At 38.3% G+C, this 25,671-nt stretch overlaps 1 protein-coding gene across 5 annotated transcripts in view; it reads left to right on the top strand.

Annotated features, from left to right (window-relative positions):
- HECW2 (HECT, C2 and WW domain containing E3 ubiquitin protein ligase 2) overlaps window positions 1-25,141 on the top strand; it is a 408,801-nt gene extending 383,660 nt beyond the window's left edge. For all 5 annotated transcript variants that reach the window (XM_059051743.2, XM_067026482.1, XM_067026483.1 and 2 more), the window contains 3 exons: window positions 1,071-1,156; window positions 2,172-2,284; window positions 18,375-25,141. In XM_059051743.2, the coding sequence (XP_058907726.1) occupies window positions 1,071-1,156; window positions 2,172-2,284; window positions 18,375-18,486 (311 nt within the window). In that variant the 3' untranslated portion in view covers window positions 18,487-25,141. The remainder of the gene's footprint in view (window positions 1-1,070; window positions 1,157-2,171; window positions 2,285-18,374) is intronic.
- Window positions 25,142-25,671: the final 530 nt, after the last annotated feature.

The following is a 25,671-nucleotide window of genomic DNA, read 5'->3' as shown; positions in this document are numbered from 1 at the left end:
AGCCAATGCACTTATTTTATAGATTAGAAAACTATTTGCTCAGCCCCAAACAGCTAGTCTTTGCCAAAGGCAGGACAAGGAGCCTATGCATCTCCGTGTCCAGTCTAGTTGTATTTACCCTTCATTTGGATCCCTTTCTTCTCCAAGGGCATCGCTGATCAAATGGTAAACAGTAAGGCAAGATTCTCCCCAAATCCTACAACCACTGAAACATGTGAGGAGAAATTTGAATGAAAATGGTTTCTACCCACCTTCTATTTAGGACTTATTGTTGCCGACTCAAAATTAGAGTAGCTCTCTGCACATTGAATATGTCAGCTAATTGGTTTGAATCACTAACTGTGCCTTAATCCTTGTCAGCCTTCTCTCTGAACTTAATTTTTCTCCGTAGAAGGTTTTAGAATCCACAGCTACTTGACATTTTGTTAAATTCTAGTAAAGTATGGAATAAAAGTAACATTTAGGTTGATGATTATTTGAGATTTATTAGTGGAAGGAGTTAAAGTAATACACTTATTTTCCCTTTTTATTAATAAAATTAATTTGCTTTTAAAATGTGAACATAATATATAGTTTTAAAATGGTTTGCAATTATATATTGATTTGAATGATGATTTGATTTATGTCTCTCCTTTACGAGAAGCCCTGTGAGTGTCTATTTCCTTTGCCGTTGTCTCCCAAACTTAGGACACTGCTTGGCATAGCAGTGCTAGAAAATTATTTCTTAAATAAATGACCAAAAGGGTTAATCATTTCCAGTAACAGCAGTTATATTTTTCAGAAATGATATGGTTAAAATAACTCATTTGTTGTTCTTCTCTCCGCTAGTTACATTTAGTGACCACTAAATGGAAACAGAGGTTTCTTGGTTTCATATAGTGTTTTGTTTGACTTCTGACACCCATGTGATCACATTTACAGTGTTATTCCTTGGTCTTAAATTATAAATAACCTTTAACGAATCCAAGATGATGATTTATGTCTGGGGGTCTTTTGTCGACTTGCCAGTGTCGTGGTGACTTAAGATAGAAAACTCAAAGTAACATGGGCTTTCATGATTGTTTTGATAGGATATCATGACAATCATATTGTAATTCGGTGGTTCTGGGCTGCAGTGGAAAGATTCAACAATGAACAACGACTAAGGTTGTTACAGGTAAGATGCCATTAGATCATCTTTTTAATGCATTAATATAGTTATTGTTGGAATTGCATATTTTTAATAACTGCTAAGTATACTCAATAAATATATTTAGGTTTATCTGCGTATTCGGGATATACTGTTTTCAGACTCTCCTGACTGTGTGGGTCTGTGGTTCCATCACTATGCAGAACATCCCCAACCTAGTCCAAGCATGTCATTAGAGTTGTGAGGAAGTACCAACTCCCATCCAAGAATCCCAGCAACAATGTCTGCCTTTACAGCAGTTTGATCCCTTCCACGAGAGGTCCCTGGGTACTCTGCAGGCCAGCATCCCTGGCAACTGAAAGAGATAATCTTCAGTCCCTTAAGAAGTGACCCAGTTCCTTGATAAAGAGTCCTTTCTTTTCTTCCATCTAACGTTCCACAAATTTGAGATAATATTGAAGTTTAAGAATACTGGGAAAACTAACTCATTTTCTTGTGATGTTTATAGTTATACAGGGCAATTGCTGGTTGGTTGCAGCTAAAGAAATATCAGCCATCAGGAAGCCTTTTGGTCACTCAGGCAAAGCCTTACAAGTAGGCTGGATCTTGGCTCCTTTGGATCACAGATCTGGGTCTCAAATTTGCAGGACTAGAAGTTCTTTTTGTTTTTAATTCACCCCAGTTCGACTGGGAACTAATGCTAAGTTGACTTAGGTTCATTGATACGCCCACTTTATTAAGTCTCTAATGGGAAGTATACATGGTTTGAGCTTCTAAGCTGCCCAGCTGTACAGGGTGCTGTATCTTCTACAAATCCTCCACATCCCCTTTCTCTTTATAATGCTCTGTCCTTCCTTGATATTCTCCAGCTCTTTGTCAGAATTCTCGTGTTATAGCTCTTCTGTGTCTCTAAAAGCTTTATCTTTTGAGCTTTTCCACCAGTGAGCAGCTCCCCAGTACCTGTGCACATGAGCGATGCCAACCTTTCCTGGAGCCTGGTCTCTTGGCTTCACCTTCTCCTTCTGTTTTCTTGGGTTGATAGTTTGTTACAGGCACATCCAGCATTCCCTATGAAGGATTTGCTTCTCTCCGAGGGAGTAACGGCCCAAGAAGATTCTGTGTGGAGAAATGGGGGAAAATCACCGCTCTTCCCAGGTAAAGTAGAAAATATTTCTTTACTGTCACTACAGTGTTCTAGGGAGGAACTTTAGCTTATAGATAGATAGATAGATAGATAGAGATTTATTACCATTTTTATGCTGAAAGTTTGGGAGAGTAGAAAAAACTTTTAGAATGAATTTACCTCAGAGTACCTTTTTAAATGAAGGAAAAAAGGTCTTCCTGGTCATACTTGGAATACATACATACATATCTTTTTTTTTTATTGGAGTATAGTTCCTTTACAATATTGTGTTACTTTCTACTGTACAGCAAAGTGAATCAGCTATACGTATACATATATCCCCTCTTTTCTGGATTTCCTTCCCATTTAGGTCACCACAGAGCACTGAGTAGAGTTCCCTGTGCTATACGGTAGATTCTCATTAGTTGTCTATTTTATACATAGTATCAATAGTGTATAGTCATACATACATATCTTAAAATACAAAACACAACAGAACCAAAGCATTTGTTAGCAATAGGAAAAGCAACGTTGGTCATCATACTTGTGGCTTCTTATGATTGTGGCTCTAATGTACGTTTCCAGAAACTCTAGTTTTAAGTTTATCATTGGTAACTATTTAGAATCCCTTCACTAAAAATGTCCATTGTGGTTTCTAAGGAATATTAAATCATGTAATTGTGCTTTGTGCCTCTTCAGTCTCTTATCATACATGCCTTACCTCCCTGGGAATGCTCTCTGCATTGTACTCTCATTTGTAATAAGGTGACACATTTCCTTGGAGTGGAAAAATTTGCTTTTCTGCTGCTACTGATAAATGTAAGAGACTAGAAGGCAGTATTTGTGAGTTAAAAAAAAAAGTGCTTTGGGGGGAATGGAGCAAACTGGAGCTGAAGCAAAAGAAAAGGAGGGAGCAAATGAACAAGAGGAGTGGAGAACCGTTGGTTTCAGAACTCCTTTATCTAGTCAGCAGTAATATATTGAATTTTTGAGGTAAAAAGGATTGCCTCTCATTTTACTAATAATGAAATTGCAATCTGGGGAGGTTAAATCTTCCCAAGTGATATTAGATAGGTTCCCCAAGATGTTATCCTGAGTTTCTTTAAGTACAGTCAGCCATCTGTATCCGCAGATTCAACCGACCACAGATTCAACCAATTACAGGTCAAAATTTTTTTTTTTTTTTTTTTTTTTTTTTGCGGTATGCGGGCCTCTCACTGTTGTGGCCTCTCCCGTTGCGGAGCACAGGCTCCGGACGCGCAGGCTCAGCGGCCATGGCTCACGGGCCCAGCTGCTCCACGGCATGTGGGATCTTCCCAGACTGGGGCACAAACCTGTGTCCCCTGCATCGGCAGGCGAATTCTCAACCACTGTGCCACCAGGGAAGCCCCCAAAAATATTTTTTAAAAAAATTTCCAGAAAGTTCCAAAAAGCAAAACTTGAATTCTGCTATGTTATGGCAACTATTTACATACATTTACATTGTATTAGGTATTTCAAGCGATCTAGAGATGATTTAAAGTATACAGGGGGATGTGCATAAATTATATGCAAATAACATGCCGTTTTATATTTGAGCATCCAAGATTTTGGTATTCCCTGAGGGATCCCTGGAACCAATGCCCTGGGGATACCAAGGGACAACTTTACAAGTGACTTTGAGAGACCTGTTAACAAGACTGTCTTCTTAGCAATTGCACGACACTGGTTCTTAAGAATAACTTTCTAAGCATCGACATGTGAAAAAAAGCAGTGCTGAAAATATAGATACAGAGAGCAATGAATAGAGCAAGCTCAGGGCTGGCCTGAGCCTCTTCAGTCTCTTTGGGTGCTTCTCAGTCTGTGAACAGAGGCACTGCATCCAACCACCTAAGTAATTAGCTGGCTTACCTGGTGTTCCAGATGTAAGAGACTTTAATTTCATTATTTTAAAAAGTATTTTATTTTGTTTATGTCTGAATCACGCTTTTTTCCCCTCAGGCCAAATTTGCAACTCAAGGATTAGCATTAAAGAGGCAGGAAAGGACAGATGAATTGTGTTCTTTCTCTTGAAATCTGTTTCTGTAAAGACTTGCTTATGTAAAGTAGATGGAATAAACTGTAACAATAGGCGGATATATCAGCTGTTCATATTTAATCACTGTAATTTTCTCCAAACCTGGTGAGCAGAGAAAGGCAATTTGGTATAAACAACAAACTTTAGCTTCAGAGAGACTGGACTCTATCCCAGTTCTGTTACTTGCCCACAGTGGGGTCTTGGAGATGTTGCTTAATTGTTCTGAGCCTTTGTTTCCTCATCTACCTTGTAGGTTAGTAATTCTGAAGATTAAATGAAATCGTTCACATAAAACATTTACTACTGACCCTTGCCCTGAGTAAGCATCCAGTCGATGGTAGCTGCCATTATGATTTCTGTCGCCATTGTCTGTAATATATGTCAGACTGTAGCATATTGGAAAGAGCGCAGGGTTGGGAGTTAGACCACCTGATTTCTTGCCCACCTCTGCCACCAGCTAACTCTGGGACCTAGAAGATCACTTGATCTCTAGGCCTCCGTTTCTCCATCTTTAAATGGCCAGGGAAGGGGTGGTATATTAGGTTCGGTGGAGCAATAAGCAGCACCAACAGGTTGCTGAAGAATCTTGGGGGTCAGGCCCTATTCACTTGTCTGCTTCCCCCTGGAGCTCCAGGAAGTTCATGTGCTGAGTCATCATAAATGGTGGGGTTCTTCACATTGTTGCATACATATGGTTGAGCAACAGGCGTTGTTGTTTCTTCCTTTCTGCATTATGACCTAAGGCTCTAGGTTCTAGATTCCTAGCTCTGCCTAGATTATAAAATAGCCATACATAAAGATGATATGAGGCACATCAGGCAAGCAGACCATTTTCATACCTTGTCTCTAACAAGCCCTGACTTTTTAGGTCCAGCAGGAAGAAAGAGCTACTTGGCTATTCTACTTCACAGTTCATCAATTTATAGAGCCTTGTTAGGAGGCATGAATGCAGACCTAAGCCCTGTGATACACTAGCAATGTGATCCTAAGAGCCTAGATCCACCTCTGAAGAGTAGGAATAACGATGCCATGCTCAAAGGGTATTTGTGACAAGTGAGTGAGATAATGTGTATGAAAGTTCTTAGGGACAGTATGTTTTCTTTGTTCTTGTAAACCTTTTATTGTGAATCTTCTGTGAGCCACCATACTGCTGAAGCTATTAACATATGCTCCACAAAAAAAGTACATTTGGAGGAGAAACACAAAAGGAGAACTTCAATGCATGACCATATAGTTTCAGAAGTGATTTCTTTACTGATAACGTTGTCATCACCCTTTATGAAATGTGGGGTGTTACTTAAGTGTGAAAAAGATCTGTAAGATTGGCTGTAGTCTAAAGAGATGGTTTTATATGACTGAGTCCATTTTTTCCCACCATCAGAACAGATACACTGAAGCCATCTTTCTGGCTAGGTTTGAGTTGCAGAACTACAGGACTGGTCTGTCTCAAGCTGGTCAACCCCAATGATTTCTTTTTTCTTATTAGCGAGGTGATGTTTAACATTTAACAGGTGACATTGTACACACTGGAGACAAAATGACTGAATGTTGTTCTTACTTAAAGAGCGTATTCCCTAAGAGGTCTGGCATCATCTCATGTCAGGCATGGGAGGCTTGTACCCTGGAGACTTGGAAGTGGCTATAAAGGATGAAGGCAGGTAGTACCCGCAGAAGGGAGGGCATCTTAGTCTTTCTAGAAATGGATGATTGAAGACCTTTAAACCTTTCAAGAAAGCAAATGTGAGTCTCATTCTTGTCTCAGATTTCCTCATCCCACACTGCGGTAGCAATGAATAGTACTACTCACAAAGTGGGCCAAGAAGTGTATTAAAGTATATAGGGCTGTCTGTGAAGCCAGTACAAGTTGAATCCATGGCTCTTTTATTTCTGTCTTGTGATAGTAAAGTAACTGGAGACCAGATGATAAATAATGATGGAGGCAGATGGGTGTCTCTGTGGAGGCTTCTAGCCTGAACACATAACTGTACTTCCTCTGCTTCATGGTTGGTAGTTAGCTCTATATTTTGCATTTCTGTAGACTTCCTGTCCCTTGTGCTCTGATGGACTTAGGAGACTGTAAATTCACTTTACTGCAGTTGCTCTTAAACATTCTGAAAAACAGGCTGCTAACATGCCAGCAGGAAAATGCAGGTCAAATCCTCTCTCCAAGGGTGGTATAGACTTTATGTGTTCATCTCAGAGGTTCTTGCCAAGTAGGATGATGGGACAGAGGAGTTGGAGAGCCGCAGTCGTGATGGGGGAGTGTTGGTTTTGCCAAAGGGAGGACACATTCATTTTTGAAAATGGCTGCATCTGGAGATTATTACAAGTGAAATGCTGACCCAAATTAAAAAATAAGAAGCAAGAGTTAATTATGAAATGTTTCAGGGAGACAGCTTTTCCAATGGAATAGAATTTTAAAAGACACAGCTATTTTTTTAAGATGAGACATTTTTCATTAAAAATTGTTTTAATTAAAGTACAGTAGATATACAATATTATATAAGTTACAGGTGTACAATATAGTATTCACAATTTTAAAAAATTATACTCCATTTATAGTTGTTATAAAATATTGGCTGTTTCCCAGTGTTGTACAATATATCCTTGTAACTTCTTTTATACATAATAGTTTGTACCTCTCACTCCCCTACCCCTATATTCCTAGACATTATTTTCATTTTTAAATCTCTGCTTTTTATTTCACAAAAAATGCCAAGAAGTTAAAAATTTTTAATATTTGTGTATATAATACATATAATACAATAATATATGTGTGTATATAATAAAAATATACATGTATACATATATATATATATAAAGTCCACTACTGAGATGATCTCTAAACATGCTTCCACTCATTTCTACAAACATAACACACACACGACACACATTTAAAACCATAATACAATCATAGCGCCTATACTGTTTATGACCTGCTTTTTGTTGATCACATATCACTAATCATGAATAACTTTCCGTGTCATTAAATACTGCTTTACAATGTTATCAATAATTCAGCTTTTCCTCCTCTAGTACAGAGAGCATTGTCTACTGGAGCTATCAGCTTGGAAACTGGAAAGTAACTGAGGAGTTGGTGTCACTGTCTTTAATTTTTTTTTTTTTTTTTTTGCGGTATGCGGGCCTCTCACTGCTGTGGCCTCTCCCGTTGCGGAGCACAGGCTCCGGATGCGCAGGCCCAGCGGCCATGGCTCACGGGCCCAGCCGCTCCGCAGCACGCGGGATCCTCCCGGACCAGGGCACCAACCCGTGTCCCCTGCATCGGCAGGCGGACTCTCAACCACTGCGCCACCAGGGAAGCCCACTGTCTTTAATTTTTAAAAACTCCAGAACAAGCAATGGACACTGGGAGAATCCCTCGGTGACACCACCGCTTTTCCGTATTGTGCCTGCCTCGGGACGCTCCCCTTGGTCTCCCAGTTCCCCACCACCTGCTGGTCACCCGAAGTGCCTTGGCTGAGAGGGAGTTGGCAGAAGACTGTCCCACGGCAGTCTGCTCCATCATTTAATCTCTGATACAAGGCCCTCTTCCACCCTTTCCCTTTCTTCCCACTTAATTTATACTATCTTATAAAAATATTTTAAGGTTTTACTGTATTCTGCCATTGGATCAGCACATGCTAATGAAAATACAACAGTGATGACTAGGAATATTACCTTCTTAAAAATCCTTCAATATGCTATACCTTTTGGATTGGTCTTTACTGTGGGAAGTGGGTAAGATGATCGTAAAACATACTTTGCCTGAAAAAGGACTCCAGTAATGAATGTAAAATACTACTGAAAAAATCTGTAATTACTGAATGGAATGAAAGTAGTTTGCATTGCTGCCGCCAACAGAATAGAGTCCTCCAAGTCACAACAACTATAAATCATAAAGTGTGTGTTTGTGAGTGACAGACATTTCAGCTGTTAAGGAATGGTTATCCCCTTCTCTTTGGCTTCAAGACCAAAAACTAGTTTGGGCTCATCTCCTTCCGCCACCCTAGTCTACTACACCAGCCCCTCTCCCCTGGGGCTACTGCCGCAGCCTGCTGGCTACACACCTGCTTCTGTTCATACATCCTGTAGTTCATTCTGTGGTCAACGACCAGAGTGAGCTTCTGAAATCTCCAGATCACCTCCTTCCCCTGCTCATCCCCTCCAGTGCCTTAGAGTCAAATCCATACCCCTTGCCAAGGACTACCAGGTGGGTGGCCTGCTCTGGCCTCTACCCTTCTAACCTCAACACATACACTCTCCCCCCACCAGCTACAGCCACCAGCCTCCTCCTTGAGGCAATGTGCCAAACTTAACTCTGCCTCGAGACTCTGGAAATGGCTGCCCAAACTCTTTTCTGCTGGTTCTGCACGTGGCTGGTTTTCTTATCCCTAAGGACTCAGCCCAGTGCTCAGAAACGCCCTCCAGGCCTGCCAGTCTGTCATACCTTAATTCCTTTATAGGACTTAACTTTGGTTCAGCCATTGTGTGTAGTTATTGGTTTGCTTGTTGACTGTCTATCTCCCCCTCTAGGCTCTAACCCCGTGAGAACAAGGACCTTGTTTGAACTGAATGTGGTTTTGCCCCTCGTGCTGAGTCGTGGTGCATAATCGGTACTCAGTATTTTTAGTGACTTCTTAAACTTCAGGTCTGACTCTGGACCACTCCAGACAAGATATGCCAACATCGCTTCTGTATCTTTATGCCCTCATCTGCACAATAGGGATTGGTACTAATAATTACATTACAAAGTTGTTTTGAAGATTAAGTGAGATAACGTGTACAAAGTGCTTAAAATGATGCCTGACACATTATTCAATAAGTTCAGCTATTTTGACTATTGGCCCTAATCCCTAGCCTTAAGAGCTGGCATGGCATTTTACAGTCTTTAGGTGTTCAAGAAATGTGCTGCATCCACCCAGGATATTTATATTTTGTTTGGGCTTCTAAGAGTTCTCATTCTGGAACTGTTCCTTACTGGGTTTTCTTCTATTGGGTTTAAATTCTTACATTTGAAAAGTATGTACTTTTCATCTATTCCCAGGGGGCATCCACAGGTGAGACGTGACCTGATTACCAGGCATAGTTTGAAGAGTTTCTTCTGTTAATTATCCCCTATGCAGGAATTCCCACTGTGGGAGCATTCCACATTGTATTTATAGATCCAGATGCATTTTAACCAAGACAACCTAATGAGACTTTAGAATAAGATATTAATTAGTTAGTAAATCTAATTCCTCCAACAAGCCTTTAGTTACTCATTATGCATTTATTATATGCAAAACTTTATGGGAGACATAAATTGATCTCTGTGCATGTGGACTTTAAAACACAGAGAAGGAAGTAATAGATATTTAAATGAATAGATAACCAACATCACTGCCACCAAATGGTATATGACACATGAGTAGTGGGTGTAGTAAGTGCCATAGAATTCCTTTCCATTGATTCACATTTATTGAACACCTGGTGAGGGTAGGGGTTGTGCTGTGCCACCGTGGGTTACCCAGATATTTGTGAACTAGTCTTCGTGAGAATTCCTGCCCTAAATCTCATGGTCAAAGAAAGTATTAATTGGGATAATAAAGAAATTATGAATATTTTTAAAAATCATAACAAAAGTTATACCTTCATTTGTGTTAATAAATCTATCTAGGCTAACAAAACAATCACTGACTTACATCAATTGAATTTATCACTCTGTGTGATTGGTAACTTCATATTTCTCATGTTGATTACAAGCTCCGAATTCATCATCTACCATGCCCATTTCCTCTATTCCCTGGTGTGTTTAATGGCACCTGTGCCGTATCAAGCTCCACACCCAGTCACTAGCTCCCTTTAATGCATGGAATAAATGGGAAAGGTCTGTGCATGAGCACACCTCACTTCCTGATGTGACCCTACCTCCCTCTCTGGCTTCATGTCCAGCCTTGGCTCCTATCACTCAAGCACTTGTAGTTCTCAGGTTTCCTGATGATGCAATGCTTCCTCACACTTCCGGGCAGTCTGCTGGGAACGTCCTTCTTGCTGATCCAGAAAAACCCTACACACCTATAAATCAATCCTTCAAGGCTTGGCACAAATAGTGTCCTCTATAACGCCTTTCCTGACTCTGCAGAGCAGACTTGTAACTCATTGTGTGCAGGGCCACTGAGAGCCCATATGAATCTTTTGGATTAGGCAAAGGTTTCTTACAGTTTTCTGGAGAAGTGCGGCCCTGAGCTAGGGATTATGGGTTGGTGAGCAGAGCCAAAGGTAGGTTGGATTACAGTGCCTACTGGCCCCAGCCAGATCCCCTAGTACAGAGCACAGACTGCATAACCTTTAGCGGGTCCCATTTGTATGCATATTTTGCTGTCAGAATGCAAATTTCTTGTGGGCAGAGAGCAGACTATTCATCCTCATCTACCAGGGGACAGCTCAATGTCTGGCATGCAGTATGACCTCAGTACGTATTTGTTCAATGAATGAAGGACTAAATGAAATGTAAGTTGAAAAATTAATTTTTGTTCATCAGGGCACTTTGTATAGGATTGTCAAGCTTTCAATATATGGGGTCTTCAATGGGGGACATAATAAAAGAGGGTCTGCAGGTGAAAGTGCTTGGATGCTACCTGAACACTCAGTGGGCCCTGAATTAGGGGGCCCTGGAGAGCCCAAAGAGAGTCCCTCTTTGCCTACCTCATAGCCCAGCTCCAGGCCAACTCTGCTTCTCCCTCCAGCCTTCCCTGCCAACAGAACTGTGGGAGCACCTGATTCCCCTGTAGGGAAGCCTCTAGGCGCTATCTCAGATGAGGAAAATTTGGACTTGACAGGTAAACTCGGTCAGGAATTTTCACATTTCCAAAGAAATCATGACATTAAAAAGTGATAAGCTCTAATATCCCTTAGGAATTTTCCAGAATGCTTTTAAGTATTTTTTTAACATCTTTACTGGAGTATAATTGCTTTACAATGGTGTGTTAGTTTCTGCTTTATAACAAAGTGAATCAGTTACATATACATATATAAGTATTTGTGTGGTTTTTTATTTTTTATTTTTTTTGCGGTACGCGGGCCTCTCACTGTTGTGGCCTCTCCCGTTGCGGAGCACAGGCTCTGGACGCGCAGGCTCAGCGGCCATGGCTCAAGGGCCCAGCCGCTCCGCGGCATGAACCCGTGTCGCCTGCATCGGCAGGCGGTCTCTCAACCACTGCGCCACCAGGGAAGCCCAATTATTTGGTTTTGATTGATTAATTGCTTTATGAATAGGTGGGAATAGGAGTAAGGAAACAAATTAGGATTAGGCACCACTGCCAATCAAAAAGAAAGAGAGTACTGATAAAACACATTATAAATGATAATGAAAATTTTTTAAAAAGTATTCGATTTTCATACATTTTATTTCTCAGGCTATATCTACTAGATAAAATGAGGGCCATGCTTTTCACCTCTCACTCTCTCTTTAAAATTCTGATTGTAATTTCTTGTGCGCCTCATATTTTGAGTCCTTATGAGCTACCAAAAATCACTTCTGGGGAAATGGAGAATAATAAATACATACACACACACAGAAATACATTAATCAGTTAATTGATTGATGAAACTTTAGATGTAATTGTGATTCTTTGGGCTCCTTGGATTTGGATAATTGACTTGTCTATCTATAGGAAACAAAAGAGTGTTGAGCATGTGACCTTCTGGTTAACATTTAAAGAATCCAGAAAGCACCAAGAGATCTATTAAGCCAGACCAGATGTCTGGAGGGCTTTTAAATCTTCTTTATATTGATGCCAGCATGATTTCCCAAAGACCAGTTCAGACCTGCCCTCCTTGAGTGTTTCTGGCTGCATAGATGAAAATGAGGTAAACTCATTATAGCCTTAGTGTGGCTGGCTTTGAAAGATTTGAAAAATGTTCTTTTATTGAGACTGAATAACTGGATGTGCTTTTGCTGCCAATATCAACATAGTCCAAGGGCCCTTCTGTTATTTTCTGCTAGAGTTTTCTTAGGACATGGAATGGGGTGGGAGAGGGGGTGTGAAAAGCCTCAGAGGATTGTCTTTTGTTTTGCTTTTTTTTTTTTTCCCTGTTCTTGGCTCATACAGCAAGTTGATGGTAAATATTGGGCAATTTATTTAACCACACTATTCCTCAATTTCCTTATTAGCAATGCTGTCTTGTTTATAAGGAGTTTTGAAATTTTTGCAAGCACACAAAACATTGGTACAAATAGCCAATGTAGTGTGATGAATTGGGAGATTGGGATTGACATATATACACTAGTATGTATAAAATGGATAACTAATAAGAACCTGCTGTATAAAAAAATAAATAAAATAACATTCAAAAATTCAAAAAAAGGAAACAAATAGCCAATGTAGATATCTTATTTCTAATCCAATTGACATCTCTCTGCTAGTGGAGCCTACCTGCATCAGACTCATTTGGGGTGATAGTTAAAATGCAGTTCCCTGGGCCCACCCCAAACCTTCTAAAGTAGAATCTCAGGGGGTACACCCAAAAATCTCCATTGTAAACAAGATTCTTGGGTGATTCTGATGAATTTCACCATATATCTCTGAGTATCTCTGCTTCCTGGTGGGCGTGAGATAGAACTAGATGATTTGAGCACCTAAAAATCCCCTGGTATCTCTCAGAGTTTTCTGGACTAACCCAATCTGGACCATTTTCTGTAGAGTGCCCATATATTTTGATTGAGTCATTCAGTTAAAAAATATCTGAAGCTTTATTTTGCTAATTCCTATCGTCAAAATGTATGTAATCTGGTAGGATGCTGAGGACTAGCAGTTAAAAGTCAGAGGTGGGGTGAAGTTAACAGTCAGGCTTCCAAAAGTGAAAGAGCATTAGTCTCCCTGCTTTCTGTTTAATGTTCGACTTCCCCTAGGAACCCAAGGTTGCAGTCCTATTCCTGATTTGACCTTGGGAAAACCATTTAATCTTTCTGCACAGTTTCCTCTTCAACAATACATACTTTCTCCATCTTCATGATACATTTTCCAGGGGAGCTGTTCAGTTTATTCAGAAGGAAAGTTCTGTTATGGTAACCGTCTATTATGCAACCAGAGGTAATTTAGGAAGCAGTGATAGCCTTAGGTTATGGATCAGTGATGGCGATTATGTCTTATGACTGAAGAGGATCAAAAATCTGTCCAGCCCTTCTTTTTGTGTTGAGAACTGAAACTATTGAAGAAAGAGTACCCAGGCTTATGGATTTCATGAGTGAGTTACTGAACAGCAGAGACATGCAGAGTTCCTCTTTCTTTACTCAGAAACCTGGGAGAATGAAAGGACTGCTGTTGACTCCCAACTTGGCCCCACTGCCTGCCCTTGATAGGAATGATGCTACTATATCACACTTACTACCTTTTCTTAGACTGTTGTACTACATTGAGACCTGTAGTGATTTTTCAGTGCTGCATAACAAATTACCACAAATCTAGCATCTTAAAACAACGCACAATTACTATGTCACTGTTTCTGTGAATCAGGAGTCCAGGCACAACTTAGCCAGGGCTCCTGCTCAGCATCTCATAAGGCTGAAATCAAGATGTCAGGTGGACTGCATTCTTATCTGGAGGCTCAACTAGGGAAGGACCTGCGTCCAAACTCCCTTAGGTTGTTGGTAGAATTCATTGCCTGCAGCTATAGAATTCATGGCAGCCTACTTCTTCAAATCTTAAAACATTGAGAGTCTCTGATCTCTAGATGCTCTTTTAAAAGTCTCACCTAATTAGGTCAGGTCCATTCAGGATCATCATCCTTTTGATTAACTTAAAATCAACTGATTAGAGACTTTAATTACATCTGCAACATACCTTCACCTTTGCCATATTCCATTGGTTACAAATTACAGGTCCCCAGTCACACTCAAATGATGGGGATTATACAAAGGTATATAGGTCATGGCAGATCATCTTAGAACTCTGCCTACCATAAGACCACAGTGAATTAAAATCCATCATTCAGTTCAAGTATGTGTAAGAAGTTAATTGGGGGATTCAAACATTACTATTTATGAATTCTCATTCTCATGTATGTGGCCTTTAGTTAATTCTTGACTAGGTAAAATTAACCTTCAGTTAAGAGAAGGTATTTGGTTATCAAGAGGGAAGGAACAGGCTTAACTACCATGTGATAGATATACTACACCTACAGTCCTGTCCTGTCTTAAGCAAATAAAGCATTAATTATGGATTATTGCTTACCTAGATAAAGGGTTTGCTTGAATTATTTTATTTCCTAGTTTACCCAGTATGATTCAGTTCACAAAAATGAATTCACACATATCTATTCAAGATTACAACTGTAGGGGCTTCCTTTGTGGCACAGTGGTTGAGAATCCACCTGCCAATGAGGGGAACATGAGTTCAAGCCCTGGTCCGGGAGGATCCCACATGCCGCGGAGCAACTAAGCCCATGCACCACAACTACTGAGCCTGTGCTCTACAGCCCATAAGCCACAACTACTGAAGCCCGCGCGCCTAGAGCCCACATGTCTGGAGCCTGTGCTCCACAACAAGAGAAGCCACCGCAATGAGAAACCCGCGCACCGTGACAAAGTGTGGCCCCCACTCACCACAACTAGAGAAAGCCTGTGTGCAGCAACAAAGACCCAACAGCCAAAAACAAATAAATAAATTTATTTGTTTTTAAAAGACTACAACTGTATAAAATGAGTTACTCTTTTAAGAGTTGTCCCCAAAGTTGATCTGTCACACTCTTTCATATACCAGCACTACCAAAAGAAAAAAATAGACAGTGAAAACCTTCTATTAGGTGTAAACGTTAGAGATCATCTTTTCAACATTTCTTATCACAGCAACATGCTGAAGAAAGACAATGTATCAAAAATGGGTAACAAGTAACCAGATTAATATTGCTCTATAAATAAAATGAATAACTAAATAAAAAGGTGAACAGGCTAGAAGAGATTAGCTAGAGATAAACAAGAATTAATCTCTTTATTTTGTAGTATTTCTTACAAATCAATAAGAAATCCTGAAGTTTTAAATAATAAGTTGACTTCACACTCATTAGGATGGCTATTATCAAAAAAAAAAACAAAACAAAAAATAACAAGTGTCAGTGAGGATGTAGGAAAATTGGAACCCATGTTCATAACAGCACTTTTTTACAATAGTCAAAAGATGGAAACAACCCAAGTGTCCATCAATGGATGAATGGATTAACAAAATGTAGTATATACAAACAATAGAATATTATTCAGCTTTAAAAAGAAGGGAAATTCTGACCCATGCTACAAAGTGGGCCTGGAAAATGCTACGTGAAATAAGCCAGTCACAAAGGACGAATACTGTATGATGCCACTCACATGAGGTTCTTAGAGTAGTCAAATTCATAGAGATGGGAAAAAGAATGGTGGTTTCAAGGGCGGGAGAGAATAGGAGTTAGTGTCCAGTGGGTACAAAGTTTCAGTTTGGAAAGAGGAAAAAGTTCTAGAGATGGATGGTGGTGATGGTTGCAGAACACCGTGAATGTACTTAATGCCACAGAGCTGTGTACTTGATGATGGTGAAGATGATACATTCTATGTGATGAGTATCTTATCACAATAAAAACAATTTTTAAAGAAAACATAAATGGGCAAAGGGGATGAACATGTAGATCACAAAAGGGAATGTTGCAAACAGGCTGACTTGGGGAGAGATTCTCAGCCTTGTTGGTAACCAAAGAAATGAAAATGTTTAAATTTCATCTAAAAGAAGTACCATCTTTAGTCTAATGGGATAATGAATGTTACATGTCATCTGACACACAAAGTCTGGATGATAATTACATTCAAAACATACTTCTCTTCTTCCTCCCCTTTCCCTATAACAGATTTAAGTCTTCAGTTAATATTCTTACACCAATGTTTTATACAATATAGGTATTTAAACCATTCCTAAGACTTTCAGTATGCTAGTTCAGTTTTTTAAAAAGTAAAACATTGTTCTTGAGACCCAAGTTGAGGCTCTGGTGTAAGGAAGGTGTAATATGGATTATGTTAAATGCAATTCTGAAGTGGTTTATTATATCAAAGAAAGTGTTTGCTTGCAAAGATTGATTAGGTGATTTCCCCCCAATATATTCTAGAGTTTGTAATAACAAGAGTTGTAAACTCTGAGCCAGTTCTATCTCTGTGTCCTAAAGCTGGTACAGACAATCTCAGACTTATGAGGGTTTGACTTACAATTTCTCGACTTTACAGTGGTATGAAAGTGATACACTTTCAGTAGAAATCATATTTCCAATTTTGAATCCTGATCTTTTCCCAGGGTAGCAATATTCAGAGCCACACTCTCTCATGATGCTGGACAGTGTCAGTGAGCCTCAGCTCCCAGTCAGCCACGTGATCACGAGGGTAAAAAAACTATACACATACAACCATTCTGTACCCATACAAACATTCTGGTTTTCACTTTCAGTACAATAGTCAATAAATTACATGAGATATGCAACTCTTTATTATAAAAGAGACTTTGTGTTAGATGATGTTGCCCAACTGTAGGCTAATGTAAGTGTTCTGAGAATGTGCAAGGTAGTCTAGGCTAAGCTATGATATTTGGTAGGGTAGGTGTATTAAATACATTTTTGACTTATATTTTCAATTTACAAGGGGTTTATCAAGATGTAACCCCTTTGTAAGTTGAGGAAGATCTTTATTTTTCTAATATAACAGAGCCCCTTCGAGTTACTGTTTCTAATAAGCCATGTGACCACACACCTGCTTTATCATCTCTTTGTTATCTCATAGTTTCCACGAGTCATGATTATCTTTTGGCAGTTTAATGAAGGCAATTGGAGTAAATCTTTTTGATGGTAATGAAATGTAGCTAACAATATATATCTTATTAATTGGTCAAGCACTGTGAGCCAGACATTGTATTGAGCATGTTTCTGTGATTTCATTTAATCCTCATATCCTTCTGAAACAAATGATATGATTCTGATTTTATAGGTGAGAAAACTGAGTGGCAGATTTTTAATAACTCACTGCAAATTACACAACTCGTTGGCAGAGCTGAAATTCAAACCCAAGTCTATCCAACTGTAGATCTCTGATCTTCCCATGACACTATGCTGCATCTAGGAGTATAACTATATTTCATTAGTATTAAAGTGATTTATAAGAATAAAAACTTAAACATGTGACTTTGTAAAAACAGCCTGTTCAAAATCACAGCTCCCCAAATTCATATTAATTCAGGAGCATTTTTTTAAAGTCAAAGTTGTTTAGCTCCCACAAACAAACTGTTGTACATTCCAAATAAAATGCTTCCTATTTCATGTCAAAAGTGCAGATTTACTTCCTGATAAGATGTACTATTTGGAGACTGTCTATTTTTTATTGTGATTCAGGTGCAAATAACAGGAAAGCGTATTTTTTTCCTATCTTGGCAAAAGGGGAGGTATTTCTAAAAAGAATGTAACGTAATGATTTAAATGGCCATTATTTTGCATTGTGAATTAGGAGAAAACAGATTATAGCACTGGAGTCAAAGAAGTAACAATGGTCTACTGACTTCGACAGGAAAGTCCAGCCAGGGAATTTCCCAAAACTCTTAAGCCATGAGGCGTGTCTGCAGGTCTTCAGAGACAGTCAGTGCTCTTCCCTGACCAACAAAATGAAAAAATGGAAAACCGTAGATTTTTTGAGAGACTTTCAGGCAAATGCCAACTCTGAAAATGAATTACTTTGCAAGAGTTTATAATCATGTCTTTTAGGAAAAAAGAAATCTAACATCAAAAGAGAAACAAAAATTCAAACTTGTCTTTGTAATTCTTAGACAACTAAACAAATAGTAATATGTGTGTAATATGGATTTTAAACGGCTGTGAAAATGTAAGGCAAATATTTTTTAAAGATCCTATTTCCTTAAAGAAATTCAATTCTGAAGTTTTCAAGTCGAAACGTTTTCAAAGTGTTTCCAAAAGGAATGTGAAAATTGGCAACAAACCCATTTGAATATGAAAGACAAGAGCAGGCAGACACACAGAGAAACAATATCATTTCACTCAAAGCGTTCTGAACTCTGTACTGCTTCTTCTGTTTACAGAGCTCACACTTGCTTTAACCGTCTGGATCTCCCTCCGTACCCATCCTTCTCCATGCTTTATGAAAAACTCTTGACAGCAGTTGAAGAGACCAGTACCTTTGGACTTGAGTGACCTGGAGGCACAATGCCCTGCTCCGTGTAGACAGGCAATTCCAGAAGCTGCCCTCTAGAAGAATGGCTGAACATTGGAAGTTTCAAGAGTACAGTTCCATTAGAGTAAAGCTGAGTGCTGTTATTTTCCAGGAACACGTGTTCTGTCACATTTGGGGACTGGATAGTGGTGATGAGTCCTCTTGGAAGGATTTGGGTGAGCTTGATGCCCAGGGAACCACCCAACAATCTTTCAATCAACAGTTCTTGACTGCCAAACTTTTTTCCATTTGTTATGTTCCAAGACAAAGATGAACCTGTACATGATCAGCTCCATGATAACTTTTAGAGACTCAGGAGAATCTTGAAACTTACCTTTGAACATGATTCAAGCCAAACTGGCAGGACTTGGCCCAATCTCCAAATTAGTGCAAGTTAAATAATATAATAAAAACAAATATATCTCCTGAAAATACATTCATTTAAGCCCTAACTTATAACAGAATATTCATTTTCTTGCTTATGAGTGCCTGCATGGTGTGCACCATAGGTTTCAGCTTTCATGGGACACAGTGAAAATGAAACCAAGTCAATATGAGGTAACCTTAAAGATTTGCAATAAGGTGGTCTGTGACAATGTATATGCAAAGTGGTATGTGTGTAATTATGGCCGAAGACAAACTGTTATTCAGTGAATTACTAATGACAGATTTTATGCTTTATAATGCATGAAAACAGTTTTAAAATAACTAGCAATTAATCACAGCATATCAGGAAAAAGTACACCGTGAGTTCTGTTTATTTTTTATAAGTTCATTATATTTATGTTCTCTAAGATGTATATAAGAACCTACCTATCATACTGTACGTATCATCTGTTCCATTTTCACGTTCCATGCTTACTAGGGCATCATGCTAATATGTATCCTTTTAAGCACTCTCAAAGGGAACAAAAGGGCCTTTTATATTTATAAAGGTACAAAAAAATTCCCCAAAATATTTTGCACTGAATGTACCAAAGTTGAAGGGACATTACAATATGACTAACAGCAACTCCATCACTTGACAAGTATAATAGAAAATAGCTTCTAAATCAAACTTTCTTCACAGTGCCATGTCTACCACTACAAGGACTGTGCATCTAAGTAATAATTTTTTAAGATTCACTCTATGTGATAGTATGATATGCATTTATTTAAAATGCATTAGACTCTCTTCCATCCATCAAATACTTTGCAGGATGGCATTTAATACAGATATTTCGTATTTCCCCCACTGCTTTTTATTTGTACAGCATCATTAAACACTAAGCTCAGTTAGGGAGCCATCAGCAACACCCAAGAAGAGATCAGCTCTCTTTAGTAATAAGAATTCCATTTTTCCTCATCAGTGAAGACATCACAAATTGAAACTCTCAGTACTATATTTCTAAGCCTACATTTTCACTGATGCATAATTTTCTTATCAATATTAAGAAACAATTTTTCTATGATATCTCAGAAACTGCATGACATCACTAAAGTTATTTCTGCTTAGTTTATCAGAGGGTGTTCTTCATTTTTATTGCTTTGGGGTTATTCCACATCCTTGTTTATTTCTTGACTTATGGTCATAACTAATCAGGTGTTCAACAGAGTGAAGTTAAATTGAGGGTAATAAAATCATTGGATTAAACATTTGGTTTGCCAGCCTATGGTATTACAGGCATTGCCCAAATACTTCTTTGAAAACTATATTTATAAGCAACCATGGAATTCCTATTATGAGGTGTTGGCAATCCTACATTTTATGGAGGTCAAATGCATGGTTTTCATAGGTGGTTTGTAAGAACTGATTGCACTGTTGGTTAAGCTACATTTACCATTGGGACCCTCAGGAGGAATACCACTCATGTTGCATTCCTGCTCTAAAGGCAAGTACTGTGGTGTGGAGAAACGTTCTGGGGAAAAGGTTACAGAAATCTGGAAATAAGAAGGAAAGATTTATCTGTGTACTATAATTGTATCAGAAAGAAAGAGAAAAAAAATTGAACTGGAAATGTTAGTTTGTACTTATCATGAATATAAGTATATATTTAATCTTACAAACTATTTTTACTTGTATTTTTTTCATTATAAGGAAAAATAGTATAACATGCTTTTTTTAAAAAAAAAAACACATTTTTGATGGTATATAAGATGTTTCAGATCTGGCATTCTCTAAGCAGCTGATATAGAAGGTTGCATTTCTTTCAAAAATATTTTCATAAACCATGTCAGCTTGCATTTTGGTTTGTGACACTTTGTTACCATATTACACATTATTAGGTAAAAGAGATTTGAAATAAAATATCTCTCTTTAATTATTTTTAGCAAATATACTTCTTTGTTAAGGCATCCAGCTTCTTTCCAAATACGAGTATAATCGTCTAGCTGCTACCATTCTCAGAATTGGGAATTATCCAAGATGGACCTCTCACATCAGAACACCATGATAACTGATCTGTTATTATTCATTAGTGAAACAAAAGAGTCCAATAATAACTATTTAAAATATTAAATAACATTTCCACAGAATAAATTAGACTTTAATATACTCTACAAATAGAAATACCTGTAAATATTTTCTTCTGGACTATGAACCTAGATAATTTGGCTGTCTGATCTTGTGTTCTTTAAGAAACTCATAAGTGATGCTTATACTATACCATCTTATACTATAAAAGACAGTCATGATACATCAAATATATATGCAGAACTTCTGTTAGGTGAGAGAAGAGGCCCACTATTGGCATTCACTCTGTGCCAGCCACTGTGTTTGATGATGGAGCTACAAGATTCAAAAATCTGCCCTCAAGAAGCTCACAGTCTAGTGGAATAGACACCAAGGTTCAAAAAAAGTATTTTAAATAAAATTTGGTATGTTCTACAGTCAAGGAATGAGGAGAGAATGGCTTGCTCCTCCTGGGAGTTCCAGTGAAGGGTTCATACATGGGAGGTACTGTGGCTAAAAAAAAAATCATATAAATGTTCTTTCTGTTGGCCTGTAACAGTGTGATGCTACTGGTCAAGTGTGGAAGCCCAGAGTGTGTTTACACACAGAGTTTAAAGTGCGCAGGGGGTGGGGAGCTGCACTGTGAAGGACCAACTCAAGGATTTTCAAATTACCCCCAAAATGCCAAAATTAAGTTCAGTAGTTTCCCTTCATCTGCACTACAATGTACCTTTGGTTTTCAGTGTGAAAAATCCCAATCCTTGGGCTTCCCTGGTGGCGCAGTGGTTGAGAATCCGCCTGCCGATGCAGGAGACACGGGTTCGTGCCCTGGTCCGGGAAGATCCCACATGCCGCGGAGCAACTAAGCTCGTGAGCCGTGGCCGCTGCGCCTGCGCATCCGGAGCCTGTGCTCCGCAGTGGGAGAGGCCACAACAGTGAGAGGCCCGAATACCGCAAAAAAAAAAAAAAAAAAAAAAAAATCCCAATCCTTGAGCCCATCCACCACTGGGGTCAAAACTTTTTTCTTGTGCACAAAATGAGTGGATCTTGGTCAAAGAAGTGCGGTCACAATTTTCTACTGTATATTGTGTTTATAATTAAGTAGAAATTCTGTAATAAATGAAGGAAAATTTGTTGTACTTGCTTAACAATCAGAAATCTAAAAAAACCTGCATTCAGATGATTAGCAGTAACAGTAGAATATGTTTGAACAGCGCTTTAGAGTTTCTAAGCGCTTTTAAGTGCTTAGTCGCTCTTGTTCCTCACACTCTGTGGGGTAGAAGGTATCAGGTCCCATCCGGGTTGAGGCTGATTTTCACAGGTGGCTTGTGAGATCAATTTTAGTACTTTACAGCTACAGTTCTAGGTTTCATCTCGAGAAATGTGGAGACTAATGTTTCTACCAGCCTATTCCAATTCCAGTGAAGTTTACAAGCTGCTTTGTCTACCGAAACTCTCATTTTTTCAAACACTCTTAAAATGTGACACCTTCTGAAAAGTCCATGAAGAAATTAGCATATTCATGGAAAAACTCCCCATATTCTTAATGTTTCCGTTTTACTACTTGTTATGAGAAATTAAAAACAAACTGCAAAATTTGATTGCTTTGGGTGGATTTATATAGTATAGTAAGTTTAGTTTTCTCAAATATTATTTGGAAGCAAGGTAATGAAAAAACACTTTAATTAGAAGCCTGATTTTATTTTTTAATTTTGGACAAGGATGGATCTAGAAAACCCTGATAGCTGGGTTCCAGTGATGTGGATGAAGGAACTACTGCAGGTTCTCTTTGCCTCTCTGTCCTCCTCACATTCCTCCAACTTTTTTTTTTCTATCTGCACAAATTGTATTTATGACTTGACTACTTCTAAGGCAAACATCTGATAACGAATAGCCTGAAAGTCTTTTTTCCAATCCAACCCAATTCGGAAAATTCCCCTTGAGGATGAAATGATGCTATACCATCATTACAAGATACCTATCACCCTGTGTAGAAAAAATGCAAATAAAGAACATGCCTCATCCTCAAACTGAATCTGACTTTCAGGCCTGTTTGTGCTCTCTTACCTTCTCTCTGATTTAATTGATGAATGAAAACACTCTAAATCTTAGACACCTTCTCTAAAATTTGAGTTTAAATTAATGAGAATGTCACTTTCAGTTAGATCCTAATTTTGCAAAAACTATTACCTTTCTAGTTCGATTGTGTTTTCTAGATAGATTTGCTTTTCTAATATGGAAGCAAATGTCAGAGACATCAAGCTTTCTGAATTGTGGCTTAAGGCCAACAACTTGCTGCCCACTAGAAGGATGATAGAAACAAAAATCAGAAAAGAGGAGCCCAGCAGTGGTGCCTCCCTCCCTCCCCCACCCCTGCCAAGAATGTAGTGCTAATTATTGACCAACCTTCAAAATTCAGGAGTGGTAACTGCATTCCAGGGAGCTGGCACAAAGGATATACTTAATGTGTGTGCACTACCCGTATCAGAGCAGTCCACAGGACTGTAGCAGAGGGAAAGTTAAAACCAAGATGGAAGGAGCATCTTAGGGCTTGCTGGTGGGTGTAGGAACATATACTTTGGTTTCTGACTTAGAGAACAAGAATGCCGTGCTGCCTGATGAGAGCACCGCTTGGTAATCTACCTGGTGGGAAATACCCTTATTTTATAACTTAAGTAGGTAGATAACATTTTCTGTATTGCAAAACAGAACTTAGCCCTGAAGTATTAAAGCTAACCGTAGCTCAATCAGGAGATTCAACAATTTAGCATTAAATTATGTTGTGGACTATTTCTAATTTAAGAATTATCATTACTATTACTGAATTTTGTATGGGAAAAATGAGAGAGGGTGTTGTTGCTTGACACATTTATTTTGCCTAATTTGTTTTTTAGCAGACATTCTTTGATGTTACAATCGTTTTTGAGACATTTTTCTTGGTTTCTAATGGTAGTTTAAATGTTCACTGTTCATCTAAAAAGCAAAAACCTAAGAATTAGGTTACTGAATTGCAAATGGAGACCTAATAAGTGTTTCCAGTTTTTTGAGAAATTCATCAAGACTGAAATACATTTGCTTAGATTTAATCCGTTAGGTAGTTTATTGGGCTTTCATGATCAAACAGTTCAGCAGAATTGGAAGGGCCTACTTGTATGGTTTCTGGGGAACACAGGAAAATTAAGTTTAAATATGTGATTTTTACATCTAGTGGCCTTGGGCAGGTGATATCTTTCTATCCAATTTTCTTTTAAGATATTACAGCCCTCAGGAGTGTTGATAGGTATAGTGTATGATTCAAACTGAATCAGCTATTACTGATGCAGGTAAGGAACCATTAGTAAACTCTTGGTTACTATCACCTTCTATAAAAAAAGGATGTATAATGTTCAAGAAATACCTTGGAAGGACTAACCAAGAAACACACAAAATGAATGTTCTTTTAGGACCCTAATGCTCTAAAAGATGTTATTACAACCTATTTTTCTTTATATGATATCATAAGTAAAATGGAGGCTGTTATATGTTGGAAAGTGCATAAGATTACATGTTTTTATAATAGGGATGCAGGCATTCCAAAATAAATAAAAATACATGCATCTCTCTTGCCTCTTACTGAAAGTATTAATCTAATTTTATAATAATGCTTACTTTTTAATATTAAGGCTCTGTAAAAGAAAAACACATTTATTTCTAAGACATAGAGCACGGGTCGTGTATTTTTTTAAGCCTTCCAATTTCTTTTCACCAACTCCACCCATTGTGTCTATTATACCATGTCACAATTAATAGTTATGTTTCTATTTTGATTTAAGCTTTATATTTATTCAATGTGACTTTTAATAGAGAATAATAATGGGAAGTATTTGCTGTTGACGCTGAAATTATACAGCTCTCATTTCACCTTATATTTTAATTTCATCTTTATTTTTTTTCCCAAGCAAATAATACAGACTGTTGACATCCTAGAAATGAATCGTGGGTGGTATTAAATGGAGCCTGGGACTCTGAAATGTAGACTTGTTGTTTGTTTTCTGTATTCTTATCCTAACCTGAACCCCTGACTTTTGTGTTGTATTTTTTTATGACTCTGAAATGCTTTGAGGGAAAGATATTTTAATGTGTACAATTTGTTTTATTTTCATACTGATCTCTATTTTTGTTTAAAACCATGTTGCATCATGAAATCACTTAATCCAAAATAAATCTTCTTTAAAAAAATAGATTATGATTTTTCTGTGATATATTTGGGGAGGAAAAAACTCAAGAGGGAAGAGAAGAACAAAGTAGGGATAAAGGTCTCATGGGATTAGTATGCAGCTTTGTGGATACAGGAAGTTCTCTTTTCATGATATTTATAAGTAGGAATCTATTTTGTTTATCCCTAAAAGATTATTTTACTATTTGATAGGCCATAAATTAATGTTAAAGAAATGAATTAACACAAATCATAATCTCTGAAGTCACATGGGTTGAGACTATTTGTTAAACCATCTTGGTTGCATGCTTATTTCATAACCACATATGCACACCACCACCACCACTACCACCCACATCTTTCTAATCGAGGGGTCACATATTCACAAGCCTGCAGGGGCCAAGTAGGTATTTAATGAATGAAACTGTCTGGGTGTAAGCAACAGAGTGTGGTGGTGTTTACCTAAAGGAGGCATTCTAATATTTTGCTCCAGCAGATTCTAGTCACATGAGATTCAGGTCAGTGTTGAAAGACTCAGGC

This window comes from Kogia breviceps, chromosome 2 (genome assembly GCF_026419965.1).
Source record: "Kogia breviceps isolate mKogBre1 chromosome 2, mKogBre1 haplotype 1, whole genome shotgun sequence".
NCBI classification, from domain to species: domain Eukaryota; kingdom Metazoa; phylum Chordata; class Mammalia; order Artiodactyla; family Physeteridae; genus Kogia; species Kogia breviceps.
The sequence above is the reverse complement of the archived record's forward strand: the minus strand, read 5'-3'. Positions and strand labels throughout refer to the sequence as shown.